The 14,573-nt window shown below is 43.2% G+C and overlaps 1 protein-coding gene across 8 annotated transcripts in view; it reads right to left on the reverse strand.

Annotated features, from left to right (window-relative positions):
* The window catches only part of LOC142102719 (NACHT, LRR and PYD domains-containing protein 3-like), a 175,939-nt gene that overhangs the window by 53,009 nt on the left and 108,357 nt on the right, over positions 1-14,573 (reverse strand). For 6 of the 8 annotated variants that reach the window (XM_075187359.1, XM_075187356.1, XM_075187357.1 and 3 more), the window contains exons 6-7: positions 9,904-10,074; positions 5,874-6,044 (exon numbers count right to left, since the gene is read on the reverse strand). The exons of 1 other annotated variant lie outside the window; for it this stretch is intronic. In XM_075187359.1, coding sequence (XP_075043460.1) covers positions 5,874-6,044; positions 9,904-10,074 — 342 coding nt within the window. The remainder of the gene's footprint in view (positions 1-5,873; positions 6,045-9,903; positions 10,075-14,573) is intronic. One more of the 8 variants, XM_075187361.1, reaches the window with a different exon arrangement.

Below are 14,573 nucleotides of genomic sequence, written 5' to 3' on the forward strand. Positions count from 1 at the left end.
CCTTCTTCCTGCTTCAAATGCATTGGAGGATGGTTGTCAGGTATCCTACAATCATTGACTCATGTATTGGTAATGATTCTTGTTTGTTTCATTGCAGAGAAATTGGGGATCTATTTTAAAAAGAAAATGCTAACAACAAAGTGCTGTTCTCCTAAGATCAAATCAGCCAAATCTGATACTATCGTAAGACTTGTGGAAGAAACTCCATCATGGACTGACTGCACCATCAGACATTGTCCAGACTGTCATCATCTGCAACCTGGAGGACTGCACCCATGTTTATACTGCAATAGTCTTTTGGAACAATAACTTGCATTGACTTCAAATGAACTTTTCTTTTATCTGCATATCTACAATCAACAATGTTAATTCTAAGACTGTTTTAAGCAACCCGAGTTTAGGGCCCCATAATGTCCTTTACGTTGAGTATTAGCAGTTTATCTTAATCACAATACCCTTTTGCTTTGTTGTCTGTCTCCTAATTCCTCCCTACTTCAAGAAGGGTCATATAATATCAGCTAAAAGTTAAGTAACAGAAGTAAACAATGCTGATACTGAAGTAACTGTCAGCCGCTAAGTCTGCACATATCCTACTTACTAATCAGTTTTATATAAATAATGAACAGGAACAGGTAGATAATTTGAATGTTGGTACAATGACCAGGTGCGAGAGCCTAACAGAAGGTTGATTAGAAGGTAAGGATATGTATATATGATTGATAACCAATATAGTGACATTGACAGTAATGAATCATTGATCCCATGATTTGGAATACATTAGGGTTCCTAAATTGTGATATATGGGTTACTAAGAGGGTCTATCACTCATATTGAGGGAGATAAGGTGCGACTGGATCACTGATAAATTACTTATTTGTGGCTGGATCATGTGGAAATAATTTATTGTAGAAATGTATTTAAATCAGAGTTGCAGGCACCAATGTAAAATGTGAAATGCACTTATCCTGTTACATTGAGATGTGTTTTGTATGGAAGTGTCATTGTTTGGGTTTGTAAGGTTGCTAGAGGAAATCTCCAATTAGGCCTATGTGGAGACGGAATCTAATAGCAGGAAATGCTAAGTTTTTGGATGAAGTGTCAAATGCGGCCCAGCAGGGGGTCGTTGTGGCCTTTTGTCAGAGTGTTCAAACCTTTCTGAACATTGTAAACATCATGTGATGCAGGACATCGCAGCAAGTTATAAGATATCACAGATAAGTGTAAATATTGTTAGCTTTGAATTGCATGTAAATCCATGTTTGGATAAACAAATTACATCCTAATTCTAAAAATAACTCAGACCTCAGGGAGCTGGCTTATCCAGTGAGGCTGCGCTCAAATGTGTATAAAAACATCACTGTTTTGTATTAAAAGTTGTTCTTCTGATTTCATCTGACCTTAGCACTGGTACCTCCAATCAGTGTGACTGCAAATAAACATCACTTGCTTCAAAGACCGGTTTGAAAATATCTTCCATGCTGAAAATCCTGTGCCGAACAGATTAGACCCAAAATCTAATCCGTTCCCGGCTGTTTCTGAGGTTTGGACCCAGCTTTCTGGTATCACTGCTCTGTCGCTACCCAGCAGCCCTGGTCAGTGTGATAGGCCAGGGGGGGATCCATCCACAGCTTCCCTGATCCATAGTAAGAGGTCAGGATTACCAGCCCAGGTACACCAGTAATGGGGTACACTCACCGGGTCAGTTACCCAGAAGAAACCCGGTACTGGATGCCGGTAAGGAGTCCAGTCGTGGCAGCATTTGTAAGCCCCTCCTACTGCAGCAAGAGGGCGCATTTGGGATAAAGAAAGGGAACGGTGGCAAAGTAATCCCAGCCGGTTCCCAGCAGCAACAGACAAGGTGGGATAGGCGGTCCATCCTGTCACACAGGGTTTAGGTTTTGAACAAAAAAGAAGGGAATTGAAAGAGTTAAAACCTATGTGGCTCAAAGGAATCAAAGGAATGTTAAAATGAACCTACACCCACACTTGTTATATTCTGTTACAGCTTATTTAGCCTTGAAGATATGTACTTTGCTTTTCGCTGGCTCAGTGTCCTACAAGCTGCACAACTGATATGCTGGCGCTAATATGTCTATGTGACTCCAATAATATATAAACTGCTGTTTTGTTTAATAAACTTAGAGCTTTTGCAACACCCCACTGTGTGTTTCATGACTCTCCGGCCGTATGACTCTGAACTTCACTAATCACCTCACAACTCAGTTGTAACACTAGTAATGTTAATAACTAATGTAAAAAAAAACAAGTTATTAAGAAAAAAAAACTTATAATAAAACAAAACAAAGGATGTAAGTTAATAAATAGTAAAATAGTTCCATAAATATATACTCAGATGACATAAATGGAAATTATAGTAGGTAATTTCTCTGTGCTTTTGCCTTGTGTGGTCTATGTCTTGTACTGAGAGGACAGTTATATAAATACTAAGACAAAGACAGTATGGTGAAATCAGTCGTTGAGGAAATTATGGGTAGCCCGGTCCCGGAAGGACCAGATTTCTGGTTGTTCAGTCTTTCGCACATCCCCATTTCTCAGAATAAAAAATCCTTACTCCGACATCTGTGCAATGCTGCCATAGCAGTTATCCCGGTCCATTGGCAGTCACCTGTGCCCCCTGACATGCGGGAATGGTTTAGATGGATAGTTCGTTACAGGCTTATGGATGACATAACCTTTTCTGGCCAGAAGAAAGTCACTGACTATGCGGCAATGCGGCTCCACTGGCTCGAGTTTAAGGAATCTCCATCTTACCGCTCCCTCATGGGTTGTGACTAGTCATTCTCTCATGGTGGTAAGAGTGTGTGGGTGTAGGTGTTATGGTATTTTCCTTTTATTAAGAAACAATATGGAGTCTATCGTTGATTTCTATGTGTTTTTTTATGAACAGATACTAAGGGCTAGATTTACTAAGCTGCGGGTTTGAAAAAGTGGGGATGTTGCCTATAGCAACCAATCAGATTCTAGCTGTCATTTTGTAGAAAGTACTAAATAAAAGAAAGCTAGAATCTGATTGGTTGCTATAGGCAACATCCCCACTTTTTCAAACCCGCAGCTTAGTAAATCTAGCCCTAAGTCTGTGATGTTTCTTCATATTATTTACTTGACTTTTATGACCAGGTTTTCTCTAAAACTAGTGCAGTGAACTATGTCCTTCAACTCAGCTCTTTAAGTAATTTAGAACTCAGAGAGACAATGGTTATTTATCAACTTAAGGTAATGTTGATTTTACAACAGACATATATATAAGTATTTGTGTATTCTTATGTATACTTTTGTAATGTTTGTTTATAAGCAATATATTATTGTAATTGTTTAATTTGCAAAATTAGCTGTTTTTTACTCAGAATGATACTGTCATCAATTCCATGTATTGCATCAGTATTCACTTTAACCATCTATCTGTTAATGATGATAACATATGATCTTACGACATGCACACCTGGGGCGGTGGCTGGGATCATTTTCTGCTCATTATATAAACTTAGACAGGGGGGTCTCAGTAGCCTTTTCCCTAGAGTGACGCGGACGGCAGACGCGCCAGGGAGCCTGAAACCCATTCCAGCCTCACTGACGGACTGAGGAGGGCTCCTAGTGAATTTATCAACAATTGTAGCTAAGTATATTTTAAATAAATCTGTTGTGCTAACTGAAGTTGTGTCTCTTACTTGGGATTATACATCCGTGGTCTCATCAAACTTAATTATCCAACCGTTTACAGTGGGCATACGGGAAAATTGGCACAATGTACCTTCCTCAGTGGGGCAATCTTCCCTCGTCTTACAAGTGTTATATTAAGAGGAGTCTTCCTTTCTCTCTCTTTCTATTCTCTACCCTATGTCACTCACCGGACTGTGAGTGCCATTTCCCGTGTGTTCAGGAACCGTGGCCGTCCGCCATCCTGAGGGTCTGCGCATGTGCAGCCCTTATCAAACCTTCATTACATGTTGCTTTTAATTGATTGGATGATCAGGCAACCCGCCCTATTTAAACCACCTGTGATCATTACCTGGTTGCCTGATCTTGGAGTCTGATTCCCCATGAGCCTCTGAAGGTGTTCCTGTGTTTCCTCGTGTATTCAGCTCCAGCTGATTCCTGTCTACTTCGTTTGTGGTTTCCAGACCACTTCAACTCTCCTGTGTTCCTCGTGCCTGCACTCAGCTGATTCCTATCTGCTATTACTACCGGACTCCTGCTCGTTTCAACTCTCCTGTGTTCATCGTGCCTGCACTCAGCTGATTCCTATCCGCTGCCTCCGTTACTTCTACAGAGTTCCTGATCGTCTCAACGCTCCTGTGTTTATAGTGTCAGCTCTCCGCTGCCTCTGTTACTACTACAGAGTTCCTGATCGTCTCAACGTTCCGTGTTCAGCGTGCCTTCTCTCCGCTGCCTCCACCACTACTACTGGATACCAGACAGCCTCAACTCTCCCGTGTTCTTCATGTTTCCAGATTCCACTTACTACTGCTTCCTGAGTATTGCTTCGTTGTTTCTGGATTACCTGCCGTGCGCTGCACCAACCTGATTACCGCTTCCACCCTCTAGTGGTCTCTCCTCCTGCCGGCCTTCAGCCGTTCAGGTATCCCTGCACGTCTCTCTGACAGCCTGCTCTCCTGAACCGCGGTATGCATACTTTCCATTGACTTTGCTTTTGTATTGCATATCCATCTGGACTGAGTTGTGTTCTCCTCCGGAGCCTCCTATCCACTGAAGCTATTGTTACCATTGACTTTGTTTCCTATTGCCTGGATAGCTATTGTGACTTTTGTATACTTCTAGCAGTGCTTGTCAGTTATTGTTGTATTGTGGATATCATCGTGGGATCAAGTTCTGTGTGCCCCGTGTATACTCTGCTTTACATTCATCTCCTCGTGCCCCTCCTCACATATATATATAGCAGTGGTACAACTTGCTGACGCAGACCACTGACTCCTGTTCCCTGTGACACCAGTTTCAAGTATCCTCTCACATAAGCTGTGGTACAACTTGCTATACGCAGACCACTGACTTCCCTGTTATCTACCTTCACCTGGATTCCATTCCTTTACTATAGACAGCGGTACAACTTGCTATATGCAGACCGCGGACTCTCACTACCTCCTCGCTACTCCTGGACATTCCTCCTCACTATAGACAGTGGTACAACTTGCTATACGCAGACCACTGACTTCCCTCACGTTCCCTTGTCCATCTGGTTCCTCGTGTACATTCATCTACTCAGTACCAGTTGCTGCTAGTCATAGACTTTCCTCGAGCATTCTCTCACCATCTGCTGATTCTCCTGTTCCGTTGTCACCCTGCTACCAGAGGACCATAGTACCAGCTATATTACTCTGGTAAGTCCATCATCTGGTGATGTCCTGGGTAAAGACTCCTAGTGCCCGGGACACCCGACCTCTCTAGCCTCCTCTTCTCACTTCCTTTCTTTTTTTGTTTAAATCCAGTATTTTTATTGAAATTTTTTAAGATATAAACATACTAAACAACAAAAAGAAAAGAAAAACAATCGCATACATATCGGAATTAAATGTCGGAATTTACAAGATTACATTAAAGCATAATAATAATAAATGTGCTATATTCATTCAGGATCATACATCGTAAATGCTTCTATGTTCTCGCTTCCTTTCTACTCTACTCATCCGTTCTCCTCCTATTCCGTACACTTTTCTAATTTTTTCTTTCTTGTGTCTGTTGTGTATTATATGTTTTACAGACCGCACTATTTGTTGACGGATTGTGATATCTTTACATGATTCTGTTTTTGAAGCATGCTTTGTGTGCTGTCTGTATTCCTTTATATATCTTAATAAAAACAAATTACACAAAAAAAAAAATACTAAGACAGCTCTTACGTCAGATCTTGTATGATACAGTCTGGATGTCTCAGTCCCTCGCACAGAAGTTTTACTCCACAGTCCTCCAGATCGTTCTCTGTTAGATCCAGTCTGATCAGAGATCGGAGTGTATTAAGAACAGAGCGGAGATCATCACAGCAGGATGAGGTCAATTCACACCACTGTAACCTGATGAAAGATGAGGTATCTGGATTAGGTCATTTCTTAAAATATAAGTAGCAATACTAACAACTAATGCAAAATAATAATTAATAAAAAAAGTTAACAAATTCAAACAATGGTTGTAACTTAATAAATGGAAAATTAATTTGTTAAAAATATACTCAGATGACATTAAAGAAAACTATATTAAAACAAGGCAAGGCAAGGCTATTACTTTATTTAACTCACTTATCTCAATTCCTCTTGTCTACCTTCTGACTCCCCCTGTCCTCCTCTCCCGCCCCTCTGCTTCAGACGATTCTTCGGTCCCCTCTACTTCTTCCACTCCTCCCCCACCCCACCATGCCTCCCTGTTCACTTGCCATACCCATACTCTCACCTCGCCCAACTTCACGCTCCTGTCCCCGCACTCCCCCGCGCACCGCTAACCTTATCTCCATCTCCCCTCTCCCCTCCCTCCCTTTCTCCTGTGCCCTCTGGAATGCTAGATCCGTCCGCAACAAACTCCCCTCTATCCATGACCTCTTCTTATCTAACTCTCTTAACCTTCTTGCCATTACCGAAACCTGGCTCACTGATTCCGACACTGCCTCCCCTGCCGCTCTCTCCTATGGCGGCCTCTCCTTCACCCACTCCGCCAGACCTGGAGACCGCCCAGGCGGTGGAGTGGGCATTCTCCTATCCTCCACCTGTACTTTCAGACTCATTCCTCCTGAACCCTCCCTCTCCTTCTCCTCTTTTGAAGTCCACTCTATCCGTCTCTTCTACCCCATCCATCTCCGCGTCTCTGTCATATACCGTCCCCCTGGGCCCTCCTCCCTTTTCCTTGACAACTTTGCTGCCTGGCTTCCACACCACCTCTCCTCTGACATCCCCTCCATTATCCTTGGCGACTTCAATATCCCTATTGACAACCCCACCGACCCTGCTTCCGTTAAACTCCTTGCCCTTTCTTCCTCCCTTGGCCTCTCCCAATGGACCTCCTCTTCTACCCACTGCCTTGGTCACTCCCTTGACCTTGTCTTCTCCCACCGTTGCAGTCTGTCCGACTTCACTATCTCCCCCTTTCCACTCTCGGACCACCATCTCCTCTCATTCTCTCTCTCCTCTACTCCTCCACCCCTCCCCCCACCCAAATCTACCCGGTCCAGGCGCGATCTCGACACCCTTGATCCTGCTATTCTATCCTCTTCTCTCGAAACTCTCCTCTCTCCCCTTACCACCCTGTCCTGCCCTAATCAGGCGGCCTCCCTCTATAACCAAACACTCTCCGCTGCCCTTGATGCGGTTGCCCCTGCCCAGCCCATCCACCTTCGCTGCTCCAATCCCCAACCCTGGCACTCCAAACTTACCCGTTTTCTCCAAAAATGCTCTCGTACTGCCGAACGCCACTGGAGGAAATCTCGCTCCCTGGCTGATTTCCTCCACTTCAAGTTTATCCTCTCCTCCTACAGCTCTGCCCTCTCGCTCGCTAAGCAATCCTTCTTTAAATCCCTCATCTCCTCCCAGTCCTCCAACCCCCGCCGCCTCTTCGCTACCTTTAACACTCTCCTGTCTCCCCCACCTCCCCCCTCCCTTCCTCCTTATCTGCCAATGACTTCACCTCCTTTTTCTCCTCAAAAATCGCGGCCATCAGACTTGAAATCTCCTCCTCCACCCACTCTTCCGCCACCCCCCCTCTCGCCCTTCCGCCCCCCTCCACTCTCCCCCCCCTCTCCCCTCAGCTACCAACTACTTCTCTCCTTCCGCCCCACCTCGGGTGAGGAAGTCCACTCTCTCATTTCTTCTTCCCCCCCTTCTACCTGCCCCCTGGACCCCATCCCTTCTCACCTTCTTCGCTCCCTTTCCGCCTCCACCTGCTCCCACTTCGCTCACCTCTTTAATCTGTCCCTCTCCACCGGCATCTTCCCCTTCGCCTTTAAACATGCTCTCGTCTCACCCATTCTCAAGAAACCCAATCTTGACCCCACCTCACTCTCTAATTACCGCCCCATTTCCCTTCTCCCATTTGCCTCCAAAATACTCGAGAGACTTGTCTGCAACCGTCTCTCCACCTACCTCTCTGAACACTCCCTCCTTGACCCTCTCCAATCAGGCTTCCGCCCCCTCCATTCCACTGAAACTGCCCTGGCTCAAGTTACGAACGATCTCCTCTCGGCTAAAGCCATGGGCCACTACTCCCTCCTGATTCTCCTCGACCTCTCAGCGGCCTTTGACACCGTTGACCACCCCCTCCTGCTTCACACCCTTCAGTCCATTGGCCTCTCCGGTACCGTCCTCTCCTGGTTCACCTCTTACCTTGCCGACCGTTCCTTCTCTGTTTCCACCTCTGATTCTCTCTCCCCTTCTTCCTCCCTTCCAGTCGGGGTCCCTCAGGGCTCTGTCCTTGGACCCTTACTATTCTCACTATACACCTCTTCTCTGGGTGCACTCATCAGCTCCTTCGGCCTCAAGTACCACCTTTATGCTGATGACACTCAACTCTACCTTTCCTCTCCTGATCTCTCTCCCTCCCTTCTTTCCAGGGTATCCGCATGCCTCTCTGCCATCTCCTCCTGGATGTCCTCTAGATTTCTTAAACTCAATCTTGCTAAAACTGAACTCATTGTCTTTCCTCCCTCTCATACCTCCTTCCCCTCTGACCTCTCCATCACTGTTGACAACTCATCTATCTCCCCTGTTCCCCAACTCCGCTGCCTAGGTGTCATCCTCGACTCCTCTCTCTCCTTTGCCCCTCACATTCACTCTCTCGCCAAATCCTGCCGTTTCCAGCTTCGCAACATTGCCCGCATTCGGCCCTTCCTCTCCCAGGATGCCACCAAATCTCTCGTCCACTCTCTGATTATCTCCCGCTTGGACTACTGCAACCTTCTCCTTATCGGCCTCCCCCTCTCTCATCTCGCTCCCCTTAGATCTGTACTTAACGCCGCTGCTAGGCTTATTTTCCTCTCTCGCTGTTCCACCTCTGTCTCCCCACTCTACCAAGCCCTTCACTGGCTCCCCTTCCCCTACAGAATCCTTTTCAAGCTCCTCACTCTGACTTACAAGGCCCTTGCCAACTCCACTGCTCCCTACATCTCTAACCTTATCTCTATTCACACAGCCTCCCGCCCACTGCGATCGTCCAACGATCGTCGCCTCTCTTCCCCTCTGATTACCTCCTCTCATGCACGTATCCAAGACTTCTCCCGCGCCGCTCCCCTCCATTGGAACAAGCTCCCCCGCTCCATCAGAACTTCCCCTAATCTGTCCTCTTTCAAACGAACATTAAAAACCCACCTTTTCCTTAAAGCCTTCCAGTCTCATGCCTAAACTCCCACTACCTCTCTTTCTCATCCCTTCTTCCCTTCTCCCCCTTCGACTCCATCTCCGTCTCATCCATGTGCCTGTCTGTCTTCCCCTCCCTTTAGATTGTACGCTCCTTTGAGCAGGGCTCTCCTACCTCCTGTTTCCATCACTTTTAACTGCGCTCTCCAGCTACTCAGTTCACCTCCTCTCCAACCCTCTGCCCTCTGTCTCCTCTCGCTTCTCTCCGCTCCCCTCTGTGACTCTTTACCTGTCATCCGTGCCCACCCTCTTGGGCCATAGTTACCTGCCTATACTCACTTTTCCCCTCCCTCCCTCTCTTTCATGCTGTGCCTGAGCCCCCAGAGTTATAGTGCTTACTGTTACTTGTACTGTGCTGTTTCACCTTGTACTGTGCCATTGTTTGTCCTTGTACGGCGCTACGGATACTTTGTGGCGCCCTATAAATAAAAATTAATAATAATAATAATAAAAGGCAAAAACATTCTATGATTTTGCCTTGTGTGGTCTATGTCTTGTACTGAGAGGACAGTTATATAAATACTAAAACAGCTCTTACGCCAGATCTTGTAGGATACAATCTGGATGTCTTAGTCCCTCGCACAGAAGTTTTATTCCAGAGTCCTGCAGATTGTTCCATGACAGGTGTAATCGGATCAGAGACCGAGGTGTAATAAGAACAGAGCGGAGATCATCACAGCAGGATGAGGTCAGATGACATGTATCTAACCTGGTGAAAGATGAGGTATCTGGATTAGTAATTTCTTACAATTTCCAGCCTCACACTCAGCATGAAAGAATAAACTGTGTAATATAGATACAATTGTTGGTGTATATTTCAGTTATTAGTCTGTAGGTGTCACTGATAATGTTGTTATGTATTTACTGAGTATAGATGAGGGTAGGTGGATGTTTAGCTGGAAAATGCCTCCTAGAGTATTGATCAGTAAAAGATCCTGTGACCTCAGAGTACCCCAGTCAATAAACACATAGGGGGGAATTCAATTGACAGCAATATATTTTTTTACACCGCGTTAAGTCATTTTAACGCTGTTTTTTATCATTTTCGAGTGGGTTAACTTTACCCGCGATTCAATTTTTAACGCTCAGGTTTTTTCATGAAACGGTCCTCTCGCGCTCCAGTAGAAGGTCTATTGAAAGTATAGGGTGTGTGACAGGCAGCCGCGTTAAAAGCTATTCAATTGTTTTTTAACACGGCGCGTTAAACAGGCCAATATGCTGTTTTATCTCGCACCTCTTTGGGGTGTGCTAAAAATAAAAAACCTAATAAAACTATTTGATGTAATAATGAAAAAAAAAAAAAGAAAAACTTTGTTTATCAGTAATGCATAACATGTTGATTTTCTTGTGAAAAGATAATGAGAAAAAAAACACAAAAAAATTAAAATCACTAATGAAATATATTTATGTATGTTTTTGTACAAATATGTATGCACTAATGTGTCTTGACATGGTATAGATGATTCTATAGTAAAAAAAAATGTTAAATAAAAAAATATGCTAAAGAAAGTACTGTAATGTAGATATTATCAAATATAATGGTTGTGTAATGTAATCTAATGTATGAAAATGTAATTTATGCCAAACCTTTTTTTTGTGTTATACATAACCGCGTTAAACACTCACCTTCACTCCCCTAAAAACTCGCAAACACAATGATTAACGCGCTGGGGGCAGCATTCCCTCTTTTTCAATTGAATTGCATGAATTTTCACGCTGCGTTAAAGAAAAATGGTCACTCCACCGTGTAAAAAAAACCCGCGCAGGATTATTATTATTTTTTTTAACGCTGCGCAGAAAAAAAAATCTTGCCATCAATTGAATTCCCCCCATAGACTGTGGAGATATACAGGTAACATATAGGATAACAGCTTCTGTGACTTCATTTATACTGAAATATGAGCTATCAAAAAAATAATCTTTGATGTGGGTTCCTATAATTTTAAGTGGCTAGTTTGGTTTGAAGTTTATCGCTTCTGTGATTGGCCGTGTCATGAGAGGTCATCCTGTAAGAGGTGATGGGATTTGATATATACATATAAACATGTTCACAGAGCAAAAGAATGAAAATACTACGTTTCTAGATATTTAAGGATTTGTCAAATGCAACCACTGTAATATTTGCCAATATGCCAATCCAGTGAAAAGAACCTTTAGTAACCATAATAATAGTACCGAGTATCAGATTACACAATTTGTGAACTGTCTGACATCTTCAGTCATTTATTTATTGGAATGTTCTTGTGGTTTGAAATACGTAGGATAAAAACAAAGGACCTTTAAAACTACTTATACAGGAATATTAAGAACAGAATTGAGAGAGATTCTGTATCAAGACATTTCATTCTAAAACATAGATCGAATCCTCATCAATTACATTATAAAACAATACAACATGTCAGACTGGGATCAAGGGGGGGATTTACAGAAGAAACTTTCACAAAGAGAGATGAACTGGATTTACGGACTAGGGACCCTCCCCATCACCACAGGGTTTGTACGAGAACTATCAAATAGCGCCATTCTTATAAAGCTGTATACCCCATCCTTATATCCCAGATTGAAGTATTTTAGCTATATCCCCGCTTTTACTCTAATATTTTAACATATTTAACTCTGTTATTATACTAGAGGTTCTTAAGTGTTAAAAATGTTATATTCATAATATTATAACAATTTTAGAATCTTTAACAACTGTATTTGAATCATTCATCCACATGTTTATATAAATTTTTATATCTTATACCAATTATTTTATGTGGAACTATTTTATTTTATATAATTAATTTATTGTGTATTATCATAGTGATGATATGTATCCATATTGACAGTATGCCTCCAATAATTAATATGGCCACCCTATTAGTAAGGCTGTACACATTGCCCACACTTAAAATGGCCACCGCTATATGGGCACCTTTATAGAAAGAAACTAAGGTGGACTGCATATAAGGGAACTCCGAAGCTGGTAGGTGAGTCTCCATTCCCCCCTTGAATTGTTGATGCTCACGATAGCTGTAACCTGCATGCGCATGCACAAAAATGCGATACTGCACCTGCTCAAAATGGCACCGCCGATTATATACTACAGATACATACAGTACACCTGTTCTTTCCTCCTGATGAAGCTTCTGTTGGAAATGAAACGCGTTGTGCTTGTTCTGGACATTATATTGGTGTTTGGCTGAACCTACAATCAGTGGTACCTACTGAAGTTTTCTTCAGTTGACTTTTTGTGTGGAGGTTATGGGAAAAACTACATGGACTCATTGGAGAAGAACCACTAAGGACAGAATTTACTTAAAGTGTGCAATTTATATGTTGTATATGTTTATATATAAAGTACTGTGTAAACATACTACACTATATAGTATCTCATACTTAGTACACAGAGAGGATTGGTCATAACATCAGTGGAGCTGCCTAGATCGTCAAGAAACAGCATTTGCAGATAAGCCATTTGTTTTTCACATTCTGGTACGCAAAATATAATTAGAGCGCCGGGTGAATGGTATAACATTTATAGTTGGCAATACTACGCATCTTGTCTTTTCTCTGTTTGCACCTGATATATTTGAGAACCACGCATAAACTCCTTGGAAATTGTATGGATTACGTATATTGATGAAATAATACAGATAAGAAGATTTTCTTTTATATCTGGTACGCATATACGCACTTGGTGGTAGTGGTGTAATAATATCTCTGGTTTCTCTGTATATCTTAATTGATGTTTGGAGACCTTCAATACTGAAGCTATAATCCGGGAATCCCAACACAGACGTCCAACCTATATATTCAGTACGCAGATACATTACCTTATTTATATCTGAACCGTCTCTACTAAATACTACACCAGAAGGCACCGGATTCCTTGGTCTTATATATACATATATATATATATATATATATATATATATATATATATATATATATATATATATAAATTTGCAGGGTGAGGGTGTTTCTTCAGCTACTGCAGATTTACAGCTCCCACACATATATCCAGAGTTGCCTTCTATCTCTCGGCTGGCACACTGTGAATCCTTTAGTGTACAACACCTCGGCTTCCCAGATATCCCAGATATACACTATATGGCCAAAAGTGTTCGGACGCTTGACCATTACACCAACAGTGACTGTAATGACATTGTACACAATTACAGATACTTTAATATGGAGTTGATCCCCCTTTTGCAGTGATAACAGCTTCCACTCTTCTTGGAAGACTTTCCACAAGATGTTGGAGTGTTACTGTGGGAATTTGTGCCCATTCATTCTGTAGAGCATTTATGAGGTCAGGCACTGATGTTGGACGAGAAGGCCTGGCTCACAATCTCCGTTCCAGTTCATCCCAAAGGTGTTCGATGGGGTTGAGGTCAGGGCTCTATGTGGGCCAGTCAAGTTCTTCCACAGCGAGCTCCTCAAACCATGTCTTTGTAGTCCTTGCTTTGTGCACTGAGGCACAGTCATGTTGGAATAGAAAAGGGCCTTCTCCAAAGTGTTGCCTCAAAGTTGAAAGCATAACATTGTCCAGAATGACTTGGTATGTTGAAGCATTAAGATTGCCCTTCACTGGAGATAAGGGGCCTAGCCCACATCCCTGAAAAACAGCCCCATACCATTATCCCTCCTAGACCAAACTTCACAGTTGGCATAATGCAGTCAAACAGGTAACGTTCTTCCGGCACCCGCCAAACCCAGACTTGCCCTTCTGACTACCAAACAGAGAAGCGTGATTCGTCACTCCACAGAACACGTTTCCACAGTCCAGTGTCGGTGTGCTTTACACCACTCCATCCGATGCCTGGCATTGGTCTTCATGATGTGAGACTTCCATCCAGTTGCTCGGCCAAGGAAACCCATTCCATTAAGCTCCCGCTGCACAGTTTTTGTGCTTACATTAATGCCAGTGGACGTTCTGAACTCTTCAGCTTTGGAATCAGCAGAGCGTTGGTGACTTTTACGCACCATGCGCCTTAGCAGTCATTGACACCGCTCTGTAATTTTATGTGGTCTTCCACTTTTTGGCTGAGTTGCTGTTGTTCCTAAACGCTTCCACTTTCTAATAATAACACTTACGGTTGACCTTGGAATATCCAGCAGGGATGAAATTTCACGAACCCTCTTAATGCAAAGGTGGCCTCCTATCACAGTACCGCGCATCCTATCACAGTACCGCGCATCCTATCACAGCACCGCGCATCC

The sequence above is a fragment of the Mixophyes fleayi genome, chromosome 1, assembly GCF_038048845.1.
Source record: "Mixophyes fleayi isolate aMixFle1 chromosome 1, aMixFle1.hap1, whole genome shotgun sequence".
Classification (NCBI taxonomy): domain Eukaryota; kingdom Metazoa; phylum Chordata; class Amphibia; order Anura; family Limnodynastidae; genus Mixophyes; species Mixophyes fleayi.